General features: G+C 39.0%; 1 protein-coding gene across 13 annotated transcripts in view; it reads left to right on the top strand.

The window, feature by feature from the left end:
* MAP3K5 (mitogen-activated protein kinase kinase kinase 5) overlaps positions 1-27,526 on the top strand; it is a 254,320-nt gene that overhangs the window by 124,928 nt on the left and 101,866 nt on the right. For all 13 annotated transcript variants that reach the window (XM_085025230.1, XM_085025204.1, XM_085025224.1 and 10 more), the window contains 4 exons: positions 1,525-1,718; positions 2,608-2,776; positions 4,213-4,319; positions 6,951-7,121. In XM_085025230.1, coding sequence (XP_084881356.1) covers positions 1,525-1,718; positions 2,608-2,776; positions 4,213-4,319; positions 6,951-7,121 — 641 coding nt within the window. The remainder of the gene's footprint in view (positions 1-1,524; positions 1,719-2,607; positions 2,777-4,212; positions 4,320-6,950; positions 7,122-27,526) is intronic.

Genomic DNA, 27,526 nt, shown 5'->3' on the forward strand with positions numbered 1-27,526 from the left:
TTGTAGCTTCCCACCTAATTTCCTTAAATCTCGTTTCTTTCTCTTTCAGTTCATTCTCTTTTCTGCCCAGACTGTCAAAATGCATAGTTTTGTTTACGTTTCCTTTCCTGCTCTGAAGCCTTCTGTGCTTCCCACTGCCCAGCATATAGAGTTTGAAATCCTTAACTTTGCATTCAGTTCCCTTCCCTGAGCCCTAAGCTCCGGTCAGATCCTCTTACTCAGGGGTGTTCAATCCAATTTCTCCTTTATTCTTCCCAGCACCCCTTTGGTTTGCACTAGGGCACCCTCACTTGACGCCGTCAGGAACAGATATAGCAGGGCGTGGTGGGTGAGCGCAGAGTGGCAGGGGCTGCAGTTAGAGAGAGAGGCGGGGTTTGGATCGTCAAGCCCTAGTGGGCTACCGTGCCCTGTTTTATCTTCATCCCAGGAGCAAGGGAGAGGGCTTGAAGCAGCTGAGGGAAGTCCTCTGATATAGGTTGTTAAAAGACCACTTTGACAGGTGGGTAGATAATAGATTGGCAGGCAAGATGGGAAGCAGGGAGCCCAGCTAAGAGCCAGTGAGGGCAGCTCAGGCTGGGCAGGCTGATGACGTGGTCCGCAGTGCTGGCCGAGAAGATGGAGGGAAATGGACAAACACGAGATATGTTTTAGAGGTAGAACAGACAGGACTTGGACAGGCTGTGGGAGGTGAAGAAGATGGAAGCATCGGGGATAACGTCAGGGTCTCTAGACTTAGTAACTGGGACACGCCCAGAGCCGCGATGGAGCAGCCTGGAGGGGAGGAGCTTATTCTGGCATCTCTCACACGTGCCTGTCACGTGGGGCGCCCTTCCACATTAGCTCGGGTCATTTCCGTGTATTTATGCGGTGTCACCCTGAGTAAAATTCAAGTTGCCGGAAGGCTAAAGGCTTTTTTTTAATTACCCTGTTTTTCCTACTGCGTATATCATGCCTTAGCCATGAGAAATGGTGAATAAATATTTAATCGATTGATAGAAACTGTGCCATACTATTTTTTAAATCATCTGTAAGTCCAAATTATTTGAAGGAAGCAGTAAAAGAAATTGGAGGAAATGCCTATTTTCTTTCTTTTCTTTTTTTCTTTTTTTCTTTTTTTTGTCTTTTGTCTTTTTAGGGCCGCTCCCATGGCATATGGAGGCTCCCAGGCTAGGGGTCTAATCGGAGCTGTAGCCACTGGCCTACACCACAGCCACAGCAATGCCAGATCTGAGCCGCATCTGTGACGTACACCGCAGCTCACGGCAATGCAGCATCCTTAACCCACTGAGCAAGGCCAGGGATAGAACCTGCAACTTTATGGTTCGTAGTCAGATTCGTTTCCACTGCACCTCGACAGGAACTCCCGAGATTTCCATTTTCATAGGTCCTAAAGAAGAGGCTTTTTGATTTCCCTTCACATTCAGGGTTATTGTTTCAAATGGCTCACCGAAGTAAGGTTTGGGGTTACATTCGTGTGGAATCTGCAGGCCAGCTGATCACCTCCTGTGACTCCTCTTTCCACAGATGTGCACTGGGAACTACACGTTTGTTCCGTACATGATAACTCCGCATAATAAGGTCTACTGCTGTGATAGCAGCTTCATGAAGGGCTTGACAGAGCTCATGCAGCCGAACTTCGAGCTGCTACTCGGACCCATCTGCTTACCTCTTGTGGATCGTTTCATTCAGCTTTTGAAGGTGGCACAAGCAAGTTCCAGGTAAAATGTCATAATGCCATTTGGCGAGGATAATGATGTGCTCGTCTACATCATTTATTCGTGCATCTTTTTTTTTTTTTTTTTGGCCATGCCTGTGGTATGTGGAAGTTTCCAGGGCCAGGGATTGAACCCTTGCCACTGCAGTGACGATGCCAAATCCTTAACCCACTGCGCCACAAGAGAACTCCTACCTGTGTATTTTATCAGATGTTTCCTACATATAGTACTCAGCCAAGAATCAGGAAAAAATATGTAATATCCTCTAAGTGGATAAAAGAGATGCTGTACAGTCTACCTCCTGCATTTTGTCCACTTTATTCATGGGAGAACAATTTGAAATCAGAAAAAAGACTGCTAACGGTATTATAGTAATGGTAGAGCTAAAAATATATTCCAAATTAGTACAGAAATATTATCTAAATAAATGTCCAAGGACTTTTAGTGTAAGGATAAGAACTCTAAAAATTGCTGAAAGCATTATTGTATTTTAGTTAAAAGCAGGCATAATAAATGATGCTGGATTAGAAAATAAAGGTTATATTATGTTCAAATCATAGGCACACGTAATTATTTAGAATAATTTCTACTCCAAACAGCAAAATGAAAAATAAATTTTTAACATTCTAAAATGGTACATTGCAAGGTCTTGGAAAATTCGTTAGCGTAGAGTGTCTTTACCTTTAATTCTTTCTGAAGCAAGGTAGAGTGTTAAAAGAATAGGAAGCCTGATTTTTCAATAATACCAGATAGATGAGATATTCATTTTATGCATCTTAATGAACTGAAAGGTATGAATTCTGCAGATATCATTCCTTTCCTTATAAAATCATTGCTTTTCGTTGAAATTCTTTATAATATTAACCATTAAAATTGTGTGCTTTCTCACCAGCCAGTATTTCCGAGAGTCTATACTCAACGATATCAGGAAAGCTCGTAACTTATACACTGGTAAAGAATTGGCAGCTGAATTGGCAAGAATTCGACAGCGGGTGGATAATATTGAAGTGCTGACAGCAGATATTGTCATAAATCTATTGCTTTCCTACAGAGATATTCAGGTGAGAAGGTGCTTGGAGTCAAGTCTTTGTCATCTAGCATGCTGCAGGAATAAGGGGGTATTACGTCCAATTTCAGTTACCTAATAAGTCAGTACATGTCCCTACATGTAATCTTTTATTGGCTCTTCTAAGCTTCCCATCCATAGATTTTATGATAAATGAAATAGACTCACATAAGTTAACCACTAGTGATTATGAAAGACTTGTATGATAAAGGTCTGACTTTTTCCTCCAAAAGAACAAAAACAAAAATTTGCACGCATAGCTAATCCACAGACAGCCTGTTCTATTCTGTTAGCCTCAGGCACACCTGTCAGTCAATAAGTGAAAGCTTTATTTTGGCAGATAGCAGAAATTTTTAGAGCTTTCCAGACCTATCTTTTACTCCTGGAAATCGTATTTCTTGAAACTAATAGTGCTAGATCTAACTAGCCAGAAGCAAGACATGTGCAATCGATTAGTTATAAAAATAACTTAAAATATATATAATGTGAAACACGAACATGCCCTATTATTTTTTCTAGGATGTCTTAAAATTTTTAAATTATGGTAAGTGGAATGAAAGCCCCTCTGAGTTGGGGATTTGCTACTGGATTTTTCAGTAAAATTTAAGTGACTTCTGGTTTGTTATTATTACCACTATTATTTTTTGGTCTTTTTAGGGCTGCACCCACGGCATATGGAAGTTCCAGGCCAAGGGTCAAATTAGAGTTGTAGCCGACCATCGCCACAGCCACAGCAACGTGGGATCCAAGCCACGCCTGTGACCTACACAGGACAACATCGGATCCTTTAACCCACTGAGCGAGGTCAGGGATCGAACCCGCATCCTCGTGTACACTTGTCGGATTTTCTACTGTTGAGCCACAACAGGAACTCCAACCTCTGATTTCTTATTCTAACCTTTCAGGCTTGAGTAAAACTTCAGGTGGACAACAGAGACTCACATACATGGAGAAATGCGGCACTTAGGATCTCATGACTAGAGAACTTAGGTTGAAATTGTTTGTGTTACTTATAACAGAAGTTCAGTCAGTTGCTCTATGTCCTTGATATTCTGGAAATTATTTCCCTAAAAGTAACTAATAAGACATGCATACCAAGAATCTGGCTCCATGGAAAAGTAAACCACCCAAAATTAGACAATATAGCATTAGCATGCTTGATGGTTTATTATTTTTTAGGCCAGATGTAGTAACTCAAATGTTTTATCTATATAATCCAAACCCTTTATTTAAACAAACAGTTTCTTTTTGTTCTAGGTTCTTCAAAGTCTTTTTTTTTTGTGGTTCTAGATTCTTCAAAGTATTCCTTGAGTTCTACTTCTCTTTTTAACGCCCGTCTCAGATTCAGGTATCCGGTTGTTCAAAGGCATTTCATTGTCAGGACTCTCTCCTAATGATTTAATTCTATGTCATTCTCCTCTTGTTTGAAAGGACTACGATTCTATTGTGAAGCTGGTAGAGACTTTAGAAAAGCTGCCAACCTTTGATTTGGCCTCCCATCACCATGTGAAGTTTCATTATGCATTTGCACTGAATAGGTAAGAAGAAAAAGTTCCGTCCACAATGTGCTAGCATTTTATTTTTTAATGTGCCTATTTTTTCTATGGTATGTTTTTGCTGTAGCCTTGCAACTGCTCCCTATTAGATGTAATATTAATAGTTCTACTTCAACCATATAAAATACAAGTAGCATGTGTTCTTATTTTTTTCTGACTTCTTTTGTCAGTAAAAAAAAAAAAAAAAAAGCCCCCTCAATGTTTGTATATTTAAATTCTAAAATTTTTTCCTTCACTGTCAAAGTTTTTATTTGTTATTTCTCTCTTTTTAAGAAATATTTAAGTTGCATAGATACGATGTTATTTTTAAATATCCTCAACATCAAATGGTTATTTACAGAAAAATTAACTAGAATAGAATATGGATAGTTATATCTAGGTGAGCGTATTCCTAACTAGAGAATACCTTTGCTGGGATTGCTCTGAACATACCTAATTATAATCAAAACTCTGTGGGCCACACTTTGGGTCATGTGTCCTTGAACCTGCTAGGACCAGGACTGACACTGCTGCTTCCGGTCCTGCCTCTGCCTTCCGTCAGCATGATGGCTGGCATAGTGCCACTTTGTACCCACGGTCGTAGTGGAGGACCATCCCTCCTCTGGCCATAGAGATCCTGAAGCACTGAACTGTCCGAAACTTAGTTGTGCTGTTCTTTAATATGGCGGAGAATTGAATATGTGTGTAATAACTACAGCTGAAGAGGAAAAGAGGGAGGACCTCGCATCTCTTGTACGTTTGTCATGAAGGCTTAATTATGTTACCGATGAGGAAACTGAAGAGGTTGAGTGACTTTTTTTCAAGGCCGCCAGTTAGCACGTCATAAAACGGAGGCTCACACTCAGATCTGGCTGATGCTGGTGTTTGCCTTCTTCACCACCAGGTTCTCCTGCCTCTGTCTCCAAAGAAAAGTCAGCGTGCTCTTCAACTAGGGATTATGTCTTTCCTTTTTTATCGACCCAGACTTTAAGAGTTCATGCTCTACCGATTGAGCTAGCTGGGCGGCTAACCCAAACTTTAGAACTTGCAAACTTTATCAATACATGTATGATGAAAGTATATTTTATCTCCTCATTTATTAAACAACTTTTTCTTTAGATTTGATAGAGTGAGATGAAATCTCCAGAGATTACCTGTTCCCACGGGTTTTCAGATAAATCCTTTTTGAACAATAAAATGAAAGATGGAATGAAATATATTCTGTTTGGAAATGAAAAATGAAAGCCTCTTGTATTTCCCTTTATCTGTATTTTGTTTCTATCTCTCCTAAAATAGAACAGAATGAAATGATAAATGTATTTGTATGAAGCATTATTCTAAATGCAAGGTATTTATTACAAAGTATAAAAAGGAATTTCATGAACCGAAAGACTTAAAATGGTAGTTGAGAATAGAAATAGTTTTTTTTATATAACAGTTTTATTGAAATATAATGCATACACCATAAATTTTATTTAAACTATAAAATTCAGTGGACTTTATTAACAGAGTTGTGTGACCATCACACCATAGACTTTTGAGCATCTTTATCACTCCCAAACCTCTCTCTCCATTAGCAGATCACTCTCCCATTTCCTCCCAAATCCCCGAGACCTAGGCAACCACAAGTCTACTTTCTGTCTCCCCAGATTTGCCTGTTCTGGAAACTGCATACAATGAGATCATAACATATATAGTCTTTTATGACTGGTGTCTTTCACTTAGCGTAGTGTTTTTAAGGTTCAAGAAATAACTTTTAAGAGAATTTTTATCTTTAAGAAAAGTCTACACACACTTTCTGATTTTCAAATGAGCTACATAGGGAGTTCCTGTTGTGGCACAATGGAAACAAACCCAACTAGTGTCCATGAGGATGCAGATTCAATCCCTGGCCTTGATCGTTGGGTCAAGGATCCGGCATTGCCATGAGCTGTAGTATAGGTCACAGATGCAGCTCGGATCCCACATTGCTATGGCTGTGGCGTAGGCTGGTGGCTGTGGCTCCAATTCGACCCCTAGCCTGGGAACTTCCATATGCCACAAGTACAGCCCTAAAAAGCTATAAATAAATAAATAAATAAATAAATAAATAAATAAATAAATAAATAAATAAATAAAATGAGCTACATAGAGCAGCTTCCTTAGATAATCCAGTCGGTTGCAGGTAGAAGTTAGGTGACTCTTGAGTTAAAGCTGGTTTGTTGGTATTGTCTCTGAATTAGTTTACTCAGTGTTTTTGGAGCAAAAGCTATCGAAACCAGTAGCATCAGGGTTTCGTGCCTGTTTGATTCATTGACTCTGCCCCATTCAAGGCCACAGACTGCATGCCTAATCTCACTCCACCAACTTGAACCTGCATAGAGGCTGCAGGGAAATCGGAAGGATTTGGGATGGATAAGCACAAATCCATCACCCTCAGCAGAAAAGCAACTCAAAAGAAATCCTTGTTAGATGCAGTCGACATGCAATAGAATCAAAAAATTTGCCAAGGACTCACAAAATCTAATCATTGTTTTTATCCTGCCAAACTTCACTAATGTGAATCAATATATTAAATAGTTTTAAAAAGATCATTGGCCTGAACTGCTTCTATAATCCATATTGAAACAAGGATATTTCCTTCCTCTACCTTAGGAGAAATCTCCCTGGCGATAGACCAAAAGCTCTTGACATTATGCTTCCCCTGGTGCAAAGTCAAGGGCAAGTTGCTTCAGATATGTATTGCCTTGTTGGTCGAATCTACAAAGATATGTTCTTGGACTCTAATTTCATGGACACTGAAAGTAGAGACCGTGGAGCTTCTTGGTAAGTATACAGGGTAAGATACTTGAAAAATCCTTGACAAATTTATATTTACATGTAAATCACTTACAAATGAGAGTGTTAAGTTATTATAATCCTTTAGATTGTATATCACAAAGTAAATCTTAGAATTTATAGCTTTAGCAAATAAGTGATGAAATTCACTTTATAGGGCAGAGTAAATTTGACTAAATTGGATGAGAAGATAATGACCTAAGAAAATAGATTTTAGCAAGTTCCTGTCATGGCTCAGTGGTTAACGAATCCGACTAGGAACCATGAGGTTGCGGGTTCAATCCCTGGCCTCGCTCAGTGGGTTAAGGATCCGGCATTGCCATGAGCTGTGGTGTAGGTCAAAGATGTGACTGGGATCCCTTGTTGCTGTGGCTGTGGTGTAGGCTGGCGGCTACAGCTTCAATTAGACCTCTAGCCTGGGAACCTCCATATGCCAAGGGTGTGGCCCTAGAAAAGACAAAAAAGGCAAAAAAAAAAAAAAAAAAGAAGAAGAAAGAAAGAAAATAGATTTAAAAAACCTATGAATATAATGTATAAAAATATAATTGAGGAAATTCATAAAAGTTTAGCAAAAGATATCAAAGAAAACCTGAACAAATGGAAAAATACACCAAGTTTGTGGATGTGAAGCCTTGATTTTTTTTTTTTTTCTTTTTACGGCCACACCTGCCACATATGGAAATTCCCAGGGTAGGGGTCGAATCTGAGGTGCATCTGAGGCTTACACCACAGCCACAGCAATGCTGGATCCGAGCCACATCTGTAACTTATGCTGCAGTGTATGGCAACACCGGATCCTTAACCCACTGAGTGAGGTAGGGATGGAACCACATCCTCATGGATACTATTTTGGGTTCTTAATCCATTGAGCCACAGTGAGAACTCCAAGACTTGATGTTTTGAAGATGCTATTTTCCACAGCAGGGCTTTTCATGTAACTTGACAAATTGATTCTAAAATTTATTTGAAAAAAAATAAAGGACCAAGAATGTCCAGGCAGTTTTGGAGAACAAGGTAGAAGGAGTTGCTCTTTCAGAAAACAAGACATACCATCATGTTGTAATAATTCAAATACTGCAATATGAGTGCAGACATAGAGAAAACACTGAAACTGAAGAGAGAGCCTGGAACAGATTGAAATATGTATCTGAGGCTACATTTATAACACGGTATGTTTCATGAGCCAGAGTGCAAAGGAGGGACCCTTCTGGAATGGTACTGGGGAAACTTGTTTATCTGCTTTGTCAAATTGAAATAAAAGTGAATCGCTACTTTAACCCATGCGCAAAAAATAAAACCTAAGTGAATTAAAGATCAAAATATTTTTTAAAAGTGCCTTTGGGAAAAAATTTTTAGAATAAAACTACGGACTGAATTTGTGACTTTGGGATAGGAACGTGTTTCTTAAAAAAGGCTTAAAAATACCATTAACCATAAAAACTAGAGTATATTAAAATGCATCTCCTCATCAAGGTTTTGGACTTTGGAAATGGCAGAGTGGGTTCTATTGCCCTGATCCTCCTGCCAATGATGCTATGCAGATTAAAAATGTTTCTAAATCTGACCATGTCAGATTTGGCAAGGATATTCTTGTTGGCAAGATATTTGAGAAACAGGATCCTAGTCCCCTGCTGGTTGTTGTAGGAAACTACTTAAAGGTTTTGGTTGGCATTATCAAGAAAAGTTGACAGCTAGCCTTCCCTAGATTGAGCAGATCAACTACCAATTATATACCCTAGAGACATTCTTGAAGGTTCTATTTGTAAAGCTTTCAAAATTAAAAACAATCATAAATTGAACAAAATAAGCAAGTGGCAGAAGGATACATAGAGTATGCTATCAGGAACTATAAAAGCAATCATACACGAGTTCCCGTTGTGTCTCAGTGGGTTACAGACCCAGTGTTGTCTCTGTGAGGATGCAGGTTCGATCCCTGGCCTCTCTCAGTGGTTTAAGGATCCAGTGTTGCCACAAGCTGTGGTCTAGGTCGCAGGTGGGGCTCAGATCTGGTGTTGCCATGACTGCGGCGTGGGCCCAGCTGCAGCTCCGATTAGACCCCTAGCCTGGGAATTTCCATATGCCACAGGTGTGGCCATAAAAAGAAAAAAATAATAAAAATAAAAAATGAAAACAATCATACACGTCTAGATTAAATTCCTTCCCAATTCTGGTATAGATGCATGTATGCTCGTCAAAAATTCCCAATTCAGTATAATAGTTACCAGGCAAGAAGGAATAGAAAGGGACCATGGAGAGCTTCACATACAGCTGTAAGAATATTTAAAATCTTTTATTTCTTAAACCGAGTGGTGAATATGTGGGTGGGAGGTGTTGCTTATATTACGCTTCTATACTTTTTAGTATTTCTAGAACATTCTCAAAATAGCCCCTAATTTGAAAAAAAAAAAAAATTAAAGAGGGTTCACTGAGTTCAGGTGATCTTCAGTGATAGCCATGACATTTTTTAGGTTGTAAAACAGAAACTCTTAATGTTTCAAAATCTTGTATCATCTTAGCAATTTAATGGGGGACTGAAATTGGGATAATAGGTTATAACCAGGGAGGAAAACTTGGAAATAGTGATTTCCCAGATTTTAATGGATAGCTTTGGTTTAACTTTTAAATTTGTATTATGAGTTTTCACTACAACCCAGAGTTTTACAGTTTCTTCTAACCAGGTTCTGCTGTCACAAAGGAGGAAGGCAACCTTGAAGCCTTTCTATTACCAAAAGATTTCTTAATTGTAGGAGAATTAGAATCTGATATTTGGGAGCATTGTGCCAGTACAAGTGCTTTGATTTGGTAGTGACAATGAGATGCATGGGTAATTTTTAAAAGCCTGATTTTAAAGCCTGATTCATGGTCAGGGAACTCAAATGGAAAATATCTGTTAGGAAGTTAATGTGCATCGTGAGCAGGAATAAAATGGAAGTGTTTCTGCATTTGAAAAACTGAACGATTTAGACTACTGAGAGCTTTCAAGGTCACAGGAAGTTCAGTAAAGTACAGAGTTTTTTCTGGTTGTGTTTTTGTTTTAACTCTCTATACTTCCCAATTCTGGCTCTTGTTCTGTGGTGCCCATTTAGCTGAAGGACATTACCTATCTCTCAAAAGAGCTTTGTGTTCAGAGTCTTCAGGTCAAATTAGAAAATGTCAGTCTTCTATGATTTTTTTAAGCTATTCATTAGTTTTCTAGTAAGAACAGAGAAGGCTGTTAGAACTCAAAGTCTTTTGATGGGAGGAAGCTTAGGGCTTGATCTTGGTGTGTCATTCACTGACTTATTGAGTAATGTAAGAGTGTCACTTCTACTGTAGATTACATTATTATCATTATAGCCATTTGTCCTGAAGGCCGTTATGATTTCTCTCCTAGTTTATTTTTATTTTATTTTATTTTTAATTACTCAATGAATTCTATTACATTTATAGTTGTACAGTGATCATCACAACCCAATTTTATAGCATTTCTATCCGAAATCCGCAGCACATGCCCCACCCCCCAACCTGTCTCATTTGGACACCACAAGTTTTTCAAAGTCTATGAGTCAGGATCTGTTCTGCAAAGAAGTTCATTGTGTTCTTTTTTTAAGATTCCACGTGTAAGTGATTGCATATGATGTTGGTGTCTCATTGTCTGACTGACTTCACTTAGCATGAGCATTTCTAGGTCCATCCATGTTGCTGCAAATGCCATCACTTCTTTCCTTTTAATGGCTAAGTAATATTCCATAGTGTATATGTATCTCCTAGTTTAAAATGGTGTTTTTTATGCCTCACACTTGTAAAGCCACTTCTATACTGTTTCAGTGCAACTCCCACAGTCCTGCAAACATACTCATTCTTGTTGGTATGTTGGCACCATCCCTAAGCACTCTTTTTGTTGGAGCTAAGTAAAAGCCCATTGTCAGGGTGCTGACACAAGAGGGCCTCACTGAGGTTATTAGGCATCTGACCAGATTTACCCAGGAGTCATGGGTCCCAGAGAGTTATTTCAGCTGACCTTTTTTGAGCCATAATCTTCTGAGCTTTCACCTTTCAAATGCCAAGATGGGTTAAGGACTGAGCAGCAGACGGTCAATCCCTAAAACTTCTTTCTGTGGACACTTTTCATAGCCTGAATTGTTGGCTTGAATGGACGGTCATCTACTGAGCGTGGAAAGTTTAAGGATAAGAGCTTCAACTTAATAGAAAAAGAGCTGCAAGCAGTTGTGATTTCAATGGCACATAGACCCCTTTCTTGAAATTCTCCATTTTAACATCTCTAAGGTTATAGTACAGGGAGAAAATTTATATAGTACAGGGAGAAAATTTATAGTACAGGGAGAAAATGTAACATTCCTCTGAGCATTGAGGGCATTTTTGTACTTCTAGGGAGACCTTCTAATGCAGGTCTGTTTTCTGAGACGTTTACTTGGGATTCAGAATGCAAAAATACAAAATAAGAGAAAGTTTCTGGTTTAGATTTTTTAAGTTTGCAGAATTGGCTATGTAGGACAAACTTTAATTGTTGAATTTTAGGAGTTCCCTAGTGACTCAGTGGGTTAAGGATCCTGCATTGTCACAGCTGTGGCTTGTGTCACTTCAATGCACAGGTTTGATCCCTGGCCCGGAAACTTCCTCATGTCTTGGATGTCCCCCACCCGCAAAATTGTTGAATTTTTTTCTGGGACAGAGGGTGCGTAGTTTGAAAGAACACATCCTGCTGATTTAAGTATAAAATGAGAGTAGTTCTCTAACATTTGATGTTTTTCATTGTCACTTCCTTAGTTATTTCTGGTCATTGAAGCTCTTGTGAATGGCTAAAATAATGCACTTTTTTTTTTCTATGTTTAAGTATCTATAATCCAAGTTAAGTTCTGAAAAATTCCCTTTTGATCTTTAGGTAGTCAAACTGGTTTAGTTTTGCGGATTTTTTTTTTTTTCTTTTTAGGGCTGCATTTGTAGCATATGGTCATTCCCAACCTAGGAGTCAAAGCAGAACTGCAGCTACCAGCCTACACCATAGTCACAACAATGCCGGATCCTTAACCCACTGAGCAATGCCAGGGATCAAACCCAAATCCTTATGGATACTAGTCAGGTTCATAACCTGCTGAGCAACAACAGTAACTCCCAAAAGGCTATAGCTTTTTACTGGAGCTCTTCAATATAAAGTGAAGTGTTAGTTGAAGAAAGCAGCAGTGGTACCCATCACAAGCACTGGTTAGAGGATGTTTGGGGCTGCTACAGGATAAAGAAGGGGAGAGAGCAAGCTGGCAGGAGAGCCAGCTTTTGAGATAGGACAGATTGTGACCCAAGAGCCTAGACTTACATCCTAAACAGACAAACAAACAAAACATGGAGGAGTTTCTGAAGTGACAGACTTAACTGGAACCACCCAAGGCAATATTTTGGACCAAGACTTGGAGGACCAAGGAAAGTTCATTGTCAAAATTATCTCCACAATTTCTTTTTTTAACTTAATCCAAAAGAGAAATAACCACGACGTTGTTATGCTGAAGTCACATGCAGTGTAACTTACTGAGAACGTTTTGACATTTGCAGTGTTTATAATTATCAATCCCTTAAACGTTAGAGTTCCCACAAGGTTTTTATATATGTTATTAACCACTGGAGGCTTATAAGCTCCTTGTAAAGTAGTTAAGACTGACATACTTCTTCCCATTTTACAGCTAAGGCGGTGAAACTCAAAGAACTTAAGTGAATTTCTTGATGTTTTGTGATTAATAAAATTTCAAATCTAATTTTTCCAGATCCAGTGTTGTTTTTACTATAGCCTAGGCTCTCTTTCCTGGAATTTCCAGGAACAGACATTTCTAGGAATATCTGTTTTGTTGAAGAGGCCTGGGCTTTTGGGAGCCTGACATGGAAAAAATGTTCACTTGATACTTGGAAACAGTGTCCTCTTAGGCAAATTACTTAACCTTTAGGAAATTCAGTTTTCTTATTTGAAAAATAAGAGTAATACCTATCTAGATGAGTTAGAAATTCTGCTCTTAGCATCCTAAAAGTAGCTGTATACCTTACTCCAAGGGCTTAACCAATAAGAAAATGAAACTTCTAGAACATGAAATCAAGAAATAGGGCTGAGTCTGGTGCAGTTGAGTTGGCACTTAAAAATGGCAGCTGGTCTATTGTCTTGTTATTGCTGTGGGTGGCTCTGCCCTCAGTCGTAGACTTGCAAGGTGGCTTGCAAGGTGGCTATGGTCATCTCAGCCATCCATCTAACTTAGCTAAGCCAAGGTCTGAGTCAAGAGAGAAGGAAGCCGTCTTTTCTTGTATCTTTTTCTTAGGACTAAGGAAAAAAAAAAAAAAGAAAAGGAAAGAAAACATTCATGAAAGCCTAGCCTACACTTTGTGTACATATCTTTATGCTTCTCATATTTCATCATCAGCCCAGGATTACACAAATCACTGGCTTGGGAGGATGGGATGATTACAGATGGTTTCAACTTATCACTTTAGAAGGAGTAGATGCTCCGTTTGGGGTCTTAAATAAAACAACATATGTTAAAGTCCTAGAGTTTGGTAGGACCCTTAGTTATAGCCTTTGTATATAATATGTGAATATCTTCTGTATGTCTTTATAAAACATTATACGAATCCATGTTCAAAATGGATGTTGACTAGATTAATGGATAATGATTAGATTCCATTTTCCTAATATATTCCTGAGTTTCCTTTTTCTTCTTTCTAGATCTAGCTGAACATTTCAGCTAATGAGGGAAAAGTCAGAGTATGTACAGTTTGTGCATAAGCCTTGCTTGAATTTCACACACCACTGCTGTCTGGGGTCACATGGGACAGGCAGTCAGTGATTACTTGAAATCGTATCTTTATTAGAGATGACAATATTCTCACTCTTGAGGGGAGACATGAAGTCATTTTCCGAACTTTGGAAGGAAATTAGATGCCTGTACTATATTAGCATAATCATGTCTCCCCTGTTGTAATGCCAAAAAAGACCCATAGCCAGGAAATTAAAAGCATCAAGATTGTTTTTAGCATTAATATGTTCATTTTTCCATAGTAACTTGGGAAAAAACAGAGAGCTCTGCCTTATCAACTAATTTTCTTTTACGTCAGTGACAGTGCTATTCAAACAGTAATGTGTGCCTAATAACTGTTTAGTTTTTACATTATTAATGGGATTGGCTTTACTTTGGAAGAGTTATGTAACACACCAATCGGCATACAAATAAAGACCAATATCTATTTTCCATTTGCCGGATTAGCCTTTATTTCTTTTTCTTGGCTTCGAGATATCTTTCTCCATGCTATCTCTATTTCTGTGAACTTCCTTAGCCCCCAGAGTTTCATCTCACCGTTATTCCACTGACATCATTTTTTTTTTAGTCCCTTGTTGTATCTGTGAAATGCATTTCCAATTTTTGGATGATTTTTATCCTTGGAACACAAAACCTAAAGAGTTCTTAGTAACTCAGTGTGACACCCAGCTCATTGGTATCGTGTAGAGACTCCTAAGGGACCAGCAGTTCTAGGATGACCTGGAGACTTGGATAAAAAACACAGTGTGCCTATCATTGCTTTGTAAACAAGCACCCTGGTGCATTGGTCTCATGCCTTGACCTTGATTTAATACTGCATTCAGCAGAGGGTAAGCTCTGTTGTGGCATGACCAAGTCAAAGTCCAAGAATGGTAATATTTAATATGTCACTGTGGAGGTTTCCTGATTGTGGCTAAAAGGTATTAATCACCTAAGGAGAGAAACTAAGGCTTGCTCTCTGAAATCCGGTTGTCAGAAGGATGAGTAAGAGAACTAGCTCTTTGCCGGGCATGATGATGACAAGGAAGGAACACTGGAAAAATGGGTGATTTTGCTTAGCAAACCAAAACAATTGTTTCCAAGCCTGGTTGAATGTCAGAATTGCTTGGGCAGTTTTTCAGCAATGCAGAGTTCTTGCTTAGTGGATCCATTTTATTGAATAGCTTAACCATAATTGATAGTATGTACGACTGTTCCTTTTTTTAATGTTTAGACTTTCCCCATATTTTGCTGGCACTCAAGTCTTCCTAAATATTTACTGTTCTTCATATCCTTAAAAATTGAGTTTAAAGCCCTGGCCCTACTTCCCCTTCAGAGATTTCCCAAATCTGTCTTCTCCCATCTTCCTGGCCTTCTTAGAATATGGCTTTGCATTTTAATTTGAGAGAATTGGCAGTTATTGGAAGGATAAAGTTTAGATTGGTCCTAAACATATGAAAACTGTTCACTCTCAGGAGCAGTCACATGCATGCCCATTAAAATCCGGAGCTGTGCTTTCTTGTTATCCATTAGCAGAAATGGAAAGAGATGAGAATACTTTGCTTTGGCCTGGGTGCGAGGTAAAATCTCTCTCCTACACTGCTCTTGGGAATGTCAACTGGTAAGGCCTTCCTGGAAAGCAGTTTGGCATTATGTATCAAGAGCCTTGAAATAATTCATGTTCTTTCATCCAGTTATGTCCTTTGTCATCTGTCCTAAAGAAATAGCAGATGTGGAAACAAAGCTGTGTTTGCAATGTTCACTACACGGAATTTTATGGTAATGAAAAATTGGAAGAAACCTAAATGGCCAACAGCGGGGAAAAAATTAAATGGAGGAATACCATCCCCAAGTGATGAAATGTTATTCATTCAAAGTTGCTGGGGGTGGGAGGTTGGTGGTAAACATATACCTAAATAAAACTTAGCGTTTAACCATTTTTAAGTGTGTGATTCAGTGGCTTGAAGTGCATTCACACTGCTGTGTTACCATCACCACTATCCTCCCACAACCTTCTCAGCTTGCAAAACTCAAACTCTGTACCCATTCCACAGCTTTCAATTCTCCCCTCCCCCCAGCCCCTGACAACCACCATTCTGCTTTGTCTCTATGAATTCGACTACCCTAGATATCTCAGAGAAGTGGAATCATATAGTATTTGTCTTTTTTGTGACTGGCTTATTTCACTTAGCATGATGTGCTCAAGGTTCACCCATGTGGTAGCATGTATCTGAATTTCCCTTTTAAAAGCTGAATAGGAGTTCCCTGGTAGTCTAGGGGTTAAGGATCCAGTATTGTCACTGAGGTGACACGGGTCCCTGGTGTGGTGCACCTTTGATCCCTGGCCTGGGAACTTCTGCATGCCACAGGTGTGACCAAAAAAAAAAAGAAAAAAAGAAAAAAAAGGCTGAATAATATTCCATTTTGTGTATATATACCACATTGTGTTTATCCATTCATCTGTCAGTGGACATTTGGATTGTTTCCATCTTTTGGCTATTGTGAATAATGCTGCTGTGAGCATGGGTGTACAAATATTGAAAGCATGGGTTTGGGAGTTCCCGTCATGGCTCAGTGGTGAACGAACCCGACTAGCATCCATGAGGTTTCGGGTTCGATCCCTGGCCTTGCTCAGTGGGTTAAGGATCTGGCGTTGTGTGTGCTGTGGTGTAGGTCACAGACATGGCTTGGATTCCATGTTGCTGTGGCTCTGGTGTAGGCCGGTGGCTACAGCTCCAATTAGACCCCTACCCTGGGAGCCTCCATATGCCGCGGGTGCAGCCCTAGAAAAGGCAAGAAGATAAAAAATAAATAAATAAATAAAGGGAAAGAAAGCATGGGGGTTTTTTTTTTATAATTTTTTTTATTTTCCCACTGTACAGCAAGGGGGTCAGGTTATCCTTACATGTATACATTACAATTACATTTTTCCCCCACCCTTTCTTCCATTGCAACATGAGTATCTAGACAAAGTTCTCAATGCTACTCAGCAGGATCTCCTTGTAAATCTATTCTAAGTTGTGTCTGATAAGCCCAAGCTCCCGATCCCTCCCACTCCCTCCCCCTCCCATCAGGAAACCACAAGTCTCTTCTCCAAGTCCATGATTTTCTTTTCTGAGGAGATGTTCATTTGTGCTGGATATTAGATTCCAGTTATAAGTGATATCATATGGTATTTGTCTTTGTCTTTCTGGCTCATTTCACTCAGGATGAGATTCTCTAGTTCCATCCATGTTGCTGCAAATGGCATTATGTCATTCTTTTTTATGGCTGAGTAGTATTCCATTGTGTATATATACCACCTCTTCCGAATCCAATCATCTGTCGATGGACATTTGGGTTGTTTCCATGTCCTAGCTATTGTGAATAGTGCTGCAATGAACATGCGGGTGCACGTGTCTCTTTTAAGTAGAGTTTTGTCCGGATAGATGCCCAAGAGTGGGATTGCGGGGTCATATGGAAGGTCTATGTATAGATTTCTAAGGTATCTCCAAACTGTTCTCCATAGTGGCTGTACCAGTTTACATTCCCACCAGCAGTGCAGGAGGGTTCCCTTTTCTCCACAGCCCCTCCAGCACTTGTTATTTGTGGATTTATTAATGATGGCCATTCTGACTGGTGTGAGGTGGTATCTCATGGTAGTTTTGATTTGCATTTCTCTTATAATCAGCGATGCTGAGCATTTTTTCATGTGTTTGTTGGCCATCTGTATATCTTCTTCAGAGAAATGTCTATTCAGGTCTTTTGCCCATTTTTCCATTAATTGATTGGCTTTTTTGCTGTTGGGTTGTGTAAGTTGTTTATATATTCTAGAGATTAAGCCCTTGTCAGTTGCATCATTTGAAATTCTTTTCTCCCATTCTGTAAGTTGTCTTTTTGTTTTCTTTTTGGTTTCCTTTGCTGTGCAAAAGCTTTTCAGTTTGATTAGGTCCCATGGGTTTATTTTTGCTCTAATTTCGATTGCTTTGGGAGGCTGACCTGAGAAAATATTCATGATATTGATGTCAGAGAGTGTTTTGCCTATGTTTTCTTCTAGGAGTTTGATGGTGTCCTGTCATATATTTAAGTCTTTCAGCCATTTGGAGTTTATTTTTGTGCATGGTGTGAGGGTGTGTTCTAGTTTCATTGCTTTGCATGCAGCTGTCCAGGTTTCCCAGCAATGCTTACTGAATAGACTTTCTTTTTCCCATTTTATGTTCTTGCCTCCCTTGTCAAAGATTAATTGACCATAGGTGTCAGGGTTTATTTCCGGATTCTCTATTCTGTTCCATTGGTCTGTCTGTCTGTTTTGATACCAGTACCACACTGTTTTGATGACTGTGGCTTTGTAGTATTTCTTGAAGTCTGGGAGAGTTATGCCTCCTGCTTGGTTTTTGTTTCTCAGGATTGCTTTGGCGATTCTGGGTCTTTTGTGGTGCCATATAAATGTTTGGATTGTTTGTTCTAGTTCTGTGAAAAATGTCATGGGTAATTTGATAGGGATTGCATTGAATCTGTAGATTGCTTTGGGTAGTATGGCCATTTTTACAATATTGATTTTCCCAATCCAGGAACGTGGAATATCTTTCCATTTCTTTACATCTTCTTTGATTTCTTTGATTAAAGTTTTATAGTTCTCGGCATATAGGTCCTTTACCTCCTTGGTCAGGTGTATTCCGAGGTATTTGATTTTGTGAGGTGCAATTTTACAAGGTATCGTGTTTTTGTATTCCTTTTCTAATATTTCATTGCTGGTATACAGAAATGCAACTGACTTCTGAATGTTAATCTTATATCCTGAAAGCATGGGTTTGAATTCCCTGCTTTCAATTCTTTTGGGTATATGCCCAGAAGAAAATCGTGGTTTTTTAAAAATATTTAGTAGTGGAGTTCCCGTCGTGGCGCAGTGGTTAACGAATCTGACTAGGAACCATGAGGTTGTGGGTTCGATCCCTGGCCTCGCTCAGTGGGTTAAGGATCAGGCATTGCCATGACTGTGGTGTAGGTTGCAGACTTGGCTCGGATCCCGAGTTGCTGTGGCTCTGGCATAGGCCTGCGGTTACAGTTCTGATTTGACCCCTAGCCTGGGAACCTCCATATGCTGTGGGAGCGGCCCTAGAAAAGGCAAAAAGACCAAAAAAAAAAAATATTTAGTAGTAACATGTATCATAATATCATATCAAAATTTAAAAACAGATTATTAAAAAGCACAATTCCCTTTCTTTGGAAAAATATGCAAATAATAAAAGAATTGGAAAAAGATAGAATTTTTGAGTTGTTAAATTTTTCGTCCTGAGTTTCCTATTATAATAAAGATTATATACAAATAAGCACTTTGAATTGGAGAGGGTTTCCCCCATCTCGAGATCGAATCAACAGTGATATGACACTAGTTTTCTTATGTTGCCGTGCTTTGCCTGTGAGTTATTTCATGAGTGATAATTTTAGAAATATCCCTAGAGATGTAAAGCACCATGAAATTCTAATTTAATTACTTGTATGTCTCACGGAGAGAATCACAGCTGTTATATCACTAAGAGGGAAAATGACAGCTAAATAGAAGGAACTTGAGCTCGATTTTCTTTGATGGAAAGTAGGTGCTCTTTAGCTCAAAGCAATTGATTCAAGAATATTTCCTTTATTCTTGACTTTGTTGAACATCTCAGCACAGATGTAAAAAGTGAACTAAGTCCTTATTATAAAGACTCATCACTCCATTATCAAGTACTTAACCTCTTTTAGAGCTGCCTTGCAAATACAGGTGACAAATACAGTGCTGACAGCAGGCAGCTCTTGGACAAAAATCTATTTCTTTGAAAGCTCGAAGCAGAATTTTGCATCTCTTCAATGTGAAAATGAATTAAGGAATACAAATTATCCTTTCAGCAGACATTTAGAACTAAAATAGAAAAAATCAGCAATAGTAGAAATAACCACAGTTACTCAAATATACTCCCCAGAATTATCTTAAGATGCCTGGTTCCACCTGTAAGATTTATTTCCTTCACGAAGTCTTAATTTAGCTTCAGCTACCTCGCATCACTTTATGTCTTACTAGATCATTTCACACTATTAATCACTGTTTACAGATTTGTTTGATTTTTAATTTTATTGTTTATTGAAGTACAGTTGATTGACAATGTTGTGTTCGTTTCAGGTGCACAGCAAAGTGATTCAGTTATACACATATATGTACATATATGTGTTATAGTTATGTAAGGATTGATGTATTGTTCATGTTCATGCTAGTTTGACTGTAAACTTTTCAATGACCAAAAGAAGTTCTTTGGCACATTTTCGTGGGTACATTCATCAGTGTTGTCATATTAGTCTTTTAAAAATATTACTCTCTAGTCTAGTAAGATTGATCAAATATGTTTTGTGACAAACACCATTCTTTCCAAGAATATGTCAGTACCTGTTTCTGTAGTATATAGAATTCAAACCGTATCCTTAATGTAAAAGCAGTTCTATTTCTATTTCTCATTATTATTTTCCCCATTTCACCCAATCCCCCCCCCGTTTTTTTTCTCTTTTTAGGGCCCCACCCACAGTATATGGAGGTTCCCAGGCTAGGGGTCAAATGGGAGCTACAGCTGCCGGCCTACACCACATTAACGCAGGATCCGAGCTGTGTCTACAACCTACACCACAGTTCATGGCAACGCTGGATCCTTAACCCACTGAGTGAGGCCAGGGATTGAACCTGCAACCTCCTGGTTACTAGTTGGATTCGTTTCCGCTTGGCTAGTACGGGTACTCCCCCAGTTCCCTTTTATTATAAAACAAAAACAAAAGCAGGAAGTAATGAAACAGGACTAAAACAAAACAAACAAACAAAAAAATAACATCCACCAAAGGATAGGCAGAGTAATACAGAGAAAACTCAGTTTTGGAATCCAGCAACTGGGTAAACTGCATAACTTAATATTTCCATGGTTCCCTGTCCTAATAAGTAAACTTGAGAGACTCCTCCCTACCTTAAAGAGTTGTCACAATCAAAAAGATTATGCTTGAAGTGTCAAGGGCAATGCCTGTACCCAGTAGCTGCCCAGCCCTGAGAGGCAGCTATGATTACTGTTTCTTTTGCTATCTGATAGGAACCCCAGCTTCCTGTCATGGAGAATATCATCAGTGCTAGATGGTATTATCGTTAGAAATACACTGTCTTGTTCCCAGGAAGATTGTGTTTTCCCACCCCATGACACCAGGTTGGGGGATGGGGTGGGTGTTGGTTGATGCTCTTTATCAGCAAGAGCTTTAAAAGCCATTTTCTGGAGAAAGCTCCTCTTTCAGGCCAGGTCCCAGGGGGAGACCAATGTGGAGCAGAGCTGATGTAGAAACCTGGCTTTGCTCTTGGTACTTGGCACACTTACCCTAAAATGACTGGTACGTCCTCTGTAGCTGAAATGGCTAGGTTCGTATTTTAGCATCTTTATGTATTTTTTTATCAAGTTTGGATTTTTAAAGAAGAGTGAAATGATAAATTATAGATGGACAGTTGCGCCAAGAAACACAAATATGCCAGTAATAAGGATCAACATTCTTGGTCTAACTGAGCTTCGAGCCAATAAGCTTTTTAGCAATAGCATGAAAAATGAATCCTATGCCACTGCTTCAGAGGATGCTGTATTCTCCCTGGCAATAAATTAAAGGAATTTCTCTTGTAAGACCCTAAGTAGGCAACAATGAGCTATATAAATAATAGCCTCAATATTTTTATTAAATAGTGAATTCCAGTAACATTAAAATGCAGTGTGGTGAAGGTGATAGGCAATTCACTAATTTAATGTAATCCAAGGATGTAGCTTTCTGGTCATACGGTTTAATCAAGGTCAGGATTTAGACTACCAAAGAAGCGAATAGATTATACGGCTGGCTGTACTTATCTCTTGTCTCGGCCTGGCTCTTGGTAAGAAGTGGATGCAGCTTTTCTTCATCCAGCAAGTATTTTGTAATCACCTGGTAACTGATAGTTACAGTTATGTCTACCATCTTGCTATTTATTTTCTATTTATTTCCTTGTGTTCTTTGTTCCTTTAGTCCCCCCCTTTTTTGTTAATTTAGAATTACATTGTATCCCTTTTAGCACTTTAGTAATACTTTTCATGTTATGCTTTCAGTCATTCCCTAGTGATGTCAAGCTACAGCTTTTAGAGTCTACCTTAAATTTGAACTTTACCACTCATTGAACAAGGAAGGAAACTTAAAGCAGATTAAAAATTCAATAATTTAAAAAGTCAATATATTTTATACAGTCAAATATTTACCCTTCCTAATGTTCATTTTGCTGTTCCGTGCTTCCAACTAGAATCACTATCCTTTTTTTTTTTTTTGGTCTTTTTGCCATTTCTAGGCCGCTCCCACGGCACATGGAGGTTGCCAGGCTAGGGGTTGAATTGGAGCTGTAGCCACCGGCCTAAATCAGAGCCACAGCAACATGGGATCCGAGCATGGTCTGCGACCTACACCACAGCTCATGGCAACATTGGATCCTTAGCCCACTGAGCGAGGCCAGGGATCAAACCCTCAACTTAATGGTTCCTAGTCAGATTCATTAACCACTGAGCCACAATGGGTACTCCTAGAATCACTATCCTTTAACCTGATTACTTATAGTATTTTTTCTTAGGTGTGGATCTGCCGGCAACTAATTCTGCCAGTTTTTGCTTGTTTGAAAATATGTCTTACACCTTTTCTTTTTTTTCTTTTATTACTCCAAAGATGTCATTACCTTATCTTTTGACTTCCATAGTTTGTATTGCAAAGTCAGCTATCAATTTTATTGCTCCTTTGAAGGTAATATCTCTTTTTCTCTTTAGCTGATTTTAAGATTTTCCTCTTTGTCTTTGGTTTCAGAGTGTAGGCTGTGCTGATTTTATTTTATCCTGCTTGAGGTTTGCTGAGCTTCTTGAATCTATAGGTTAATATTTTCAACAGTTTTGGAATATTTTTCGCCTTATGTCTTCAGATATTTTGTTCTGCATTTTTGTTTTCCTCTTTCTGGGGCTACAGTGATACATATGTTAGACCATTTAACTATCTCCTATGTGTCTTATGCTCTGGGTTTTTTTCCCCCCTACCATTTCTGCTTTCTGCTTCCATTTAGATACGTTTTATGCATCTGTTTTCTTTTTTTATTTCATCAAATCTTATTTCTGTTCTGTCTAGTCTGCTGTTAAACCCTTACAATGAATTATCATTTTCAGGTATTGGTGTATTTTAGTTCTAGATTATTTGATTTTTTTAATATTCCAACCCTCTGTGAGATTATTTGTCTTTTCATTCATTTGTCCATTTTTTTCTCAACTTTTTTCACCATTTTTTTTTTCTTTTTAGAGCCACACCTGCAGCATATGAAAGGATAGGGGTCAAATCAGAGCTGCAGGTGCAGCCTATGCCACAGCCACAGCAGCACTGGATCTGAGCCGCATGGGCGACCTACACCACAGCTTGCGACAATGCCAGATCCTTAACCCACTGAGTGAGGCCAGATATCAAACCCACAGCCTCACAGAGGCAATGTCAGATCCTTAACTTACTGAGCCACAATGGGAACTCCTCTTTACCATATTTGCAATAATTATTTAAAGTCTTTGCCTACAAACTCCAGCATCTGAATTATCTGTGAGTCAGGTCCTTTCATTTTTTTTTGCTCTTTTGTTTCTTGGTCACATTTTCCTGACTCTTTCTTTTGACTCTAATTCTTTATTGTACACCATACAATTTTGTAAATAAGAATGGTTACGACTGAGGATGATTTTATTTTGTTTTGTAAATGGCTCTCACTTTCCTCTGTTGGCCAGACAGGATGAGAAGATTACCTCAAAAAATGCCATTGAGTTGAGTTGGTCTGGGTTTCAGTTTTAGTCGACCCCGTCTGTCTCTGTTTTGTCCCTTCTGGATGTGACCACCCTCAGCTTTCAGTTGAGAGCCAAGCAGGGCTCTATCTTTTTATCCCTTAAATACTGTGTGAGATTTTATAGCTCCCCTTCTGAATTTTCAGTTTAACTTCTTCTTCCTTCTTTTTTTTTTTTTTTTTTTTTGCCTTTCTGTCATTTAAGGGCCACCGCCCACGGTGTATGGAGGTTCCCAGACTAGGGGTCGAATTGGAGCTATAGCTGCCAGCCTACACACAGCCACAGCAACATGGGACCCCAGCCGCATCTGCAACCTACACCACAGCTCACAGCAGCGCCAGATCCTTAACCCACTGAGCGAGGCCAGGGATCGAACCTGCATCCTCATGGATGCTAGTTAGGTTCATAAACCACTGAGCCATGACGGTAACTCCGAGTTTAACTTTTTGTTCTCATGTGTTGTACAGCTCCAGAATTTGGACGAGATTGTCATGTACTTGCTGCAGCTACTCACTCTAGTAGCACTTCATTCCTAGGTACTGCCAGACTTTGGGTTTCACTCTGCCGTTACAGCCCCACCTCATCTCCAACCACCCAGACAGCCCCAGCACTCAATTAATGTCCCCTGGAGAAAACTGGCCACATGTTTGGGGTTCCTCCAGGTTTCACCCATACAACTATCAGGAAATAAACTTGTTTCTCTTTTCCCTGGTAGAGTTTCAAATAGGTAGAATTTCTCTGCCTATGCCAAGCCTATACTGGTCAGAATCAGCCAATGCTTCTACAGAGACAAAAGCAATTCAGCTCTCCTTGGAAAGACACATCACTCTTTGGAGTTTTTGTGTTTTGTTGTTGTTTTTTAATGTCTGCACCCACAGCATATGGAAGTTCCCGGGCCAGGAACTGAATCTGAGCTGCAGCTGCAACTTATACCACTGTGGCAATGCCGAATCCCTTAACCCACTGCACCTATCTGGGGATTGAACCCGTGCCTCTGCAGCAACCCAAGCTACTGCAGTTGTATTCTTAACCCACTGCAACACAGTGGCAACTCTTAGAGTTTTTATTTCAATGATTTTGTTGTTGCTGCTTCTATAGATCTCCAATGTCTAGAAATACATGTTTTTGAAGCAACATGGATGCAACTAAAGTTAGTTATCATACTAACTGAAGTAAGTCAGAAAAAGAAAGATGAATACCATATGATATCACTTATATGTGGAGTCTAAAATATGACACAAACAAACCTATCTACAAACCAGAAACAGACTCACAGACATAGAGAACAGACTGATGGTTGCCAAAGGGGAGGGAGGAGGGAGTGGGGTGGGCTGGGAGTTTGGAGTTAGTAGATTCAAACTATTACTTTTAGAATGGATAAGCAATGAGGTCCTACTGTATAGCACAGGGAACTATATCCAACCTCCTGGGATAGACCATGATGGAAAATAATATTTTTTAAAAGAATGTGTGTGTGTATATATATATGACTGAATCCCTTTGCTCTTCAGCATAAATTGACACAATATCATACATCAACTATAATTTAAAAAGTTATAGTTTTTGATGTATATTCTTTTTCTTGCCTACTTGTTTTAACAGGAGGGTTGGCTCTCAAGTAGACTATTACATCTTATTTGGAAACTCAAGCTTTCCCCTGACTTTGAGTATTCTTGTACCTTTTAAATGGTTACATAGCTTTCCAACATTTGGAAAACATTTTATTCCATATTACATTTTATAATATTGTTGGAAATTTAGAAAGTACTATTTCATTTTGTAACAAATATCCTTGGAACCATATTTTTGATTGCATATTTAATGTTTTTCCTTAGTATAAATTCATAGATATGGAAATATTATGTCAACAGGTATGCATTAATTTTTTATATCTTACAATTTTGTGTAGATATTGGCAAATTTCTGCTAAGAAATATTGTACTAATTTACTTTTACAGTGTGTGAGAATTCCTACTTCCTAAGGCTTTCTTTTCAATATCCAACCTAATTATTATGAAGTACTGTGAGCCATAGAAGATATAAATTATCATTTGTATCTGTATTTTGCTTAAAATATTTTAGAATGTGTTGTTTATGGTAACAGAAAAACAGATATAAGCCCAGTTTTTAATTTTGGTTAGTTTAGCACATAGGCAGCACTTAGCCAATATTTGTTGATTGATTTGGGATTGTCTTGCTTTTTGCACCTTCCTTTATATTTTAAGAGAATTATTCCATGGGTTTTTTTTTTTTTTTAGAGAAATGAAAGAATTTGTTGAAAAATAATACATATCTTGATACGAATTAGGAGAAAGTGTTGGTAGAAAGAAAGATATTAACTCCTTTCTCCTCCTGTATCTTTTTTTTTTTTTTTTTTTTGCCTTTTCTAGGGCCACACCCGAGGATATGGAGGTTCCCAGGCTAGGGGTCAAACGGAGCTATAGCCCTCAGCCTACACCAGAGCCACAGCAATGTGGGATCCGAGCCGAGTGTGTGACCTACACCACAGCTCATGGCAACACCGGATCCTTAACCCACTGAGGGAGCCAGGGATCGAACATGCAACCTCATGGTTCCTAGGCGGATTCGTCAACCACTGAGCCACGACGGGAACTCCTCTCCTGTATCTTTTTTTACTGGAACCTCCTACTCACCTCTGAACAAACTCAAAGACCTTTGGAGCTTATGAGTATAAGACTTATAAGTCATGTATTTTCTCCATATGACCTGCGTTAGATATCAGCAGTCTGGGCACATACTTTTTCCATTTTAGATTTGGGAAACACCTGTACTTCTGGAGAGATTAAAAATGATTTTTAATCAGCAACAATGATGCAGTTGGAAATATTTTTTTTCATTCCAAGCCAACTTGTTAAGATTAATACTTATTTGATCTTGTTTCCTTTCAGAGATATCTGTTCTATTTTAAAAATAAATAAATAAATAAAAAGCAAGACCTGGAGTTCCCACTGTGGCACAGTGGATTAAGACCAACTGCAGTGGCTCAGGTCACTGCAGAGGCATGGGTTTGCTCCCCAGCCCGATGGGGGCCGTGGATTAAAGGATCTGGCAATGCCACAGCTGTGGTATAGGTTGCAGCTGTGGCTTGGATTGAGTCCCTGGCCCAGGAACTTCCGTATGCCACAAGTGCGGCCATAAAATTTTTTTTAAAAGTAAGACCCTTAAAAAGCGTACATGATTCTCAATATTCAGAAAAGATATACTTTTCCTTTTCTTTCACCATTTAACTTACCTTTTTAAATTATGGAAAATTTCAAGTGTAAGTAAAGCCAAGAGTCTACTCTAACATACCAATGGTGCCAGCTACCATTTTTGCTATTCTCATCTTTCATTTTCACAATTAATGATTTTAATAAGAATGGCTTTGTCTTGGAATTTTAATGTGTTTTCCTCTAAGAATCCTTTTTTTGTATCATTAAATGGTCATTCATTAGGTGTTTAGTCCTTGTGTTTTCCTCAGTCTGATTTTTCCCCCCTCTTTTTATGGCTGCACCTGCGACATATGGAAATTCCCAGGCTAGGGGTTGAATCAGAGCTACAGCTGACAGCCTACACCACAGCCACAGCAACACACAGGGATGCAAGCTGCATCTGTGACTTGCACCGCAGCTCATGGCAATGCTGGATCCTTAACCCACTGAGCGAGCCTAGGAATTGAACCCACATCCTCATGGATACCAATCAGGTTTTTGTTTGTTTGTTTGCTTGTTTTTGTCTTTTCTAGGGCCACATCTGTGGCATATGGAGGTTCCCAGGCTAGGGTCTA

The sequence above is a fragment of the Sus scrofa genome, chromosome 1, assembly GCF_054392235.1.
Source record: "Sus scrofa isolate SSC_HxYL_T2T_F1_AM1 chromosome 1, Sscrofa_HxYL_maternal_Yorkshire_Landrace_v2.0, whole genome shotgun sequence".
In the NCBI taxonomy this organism is placed as follows: Eukaryota; Metazoa; Chordata; class Mammalia; order Artiodactyla; family Suidae; genus Sus; species Sus scrofa.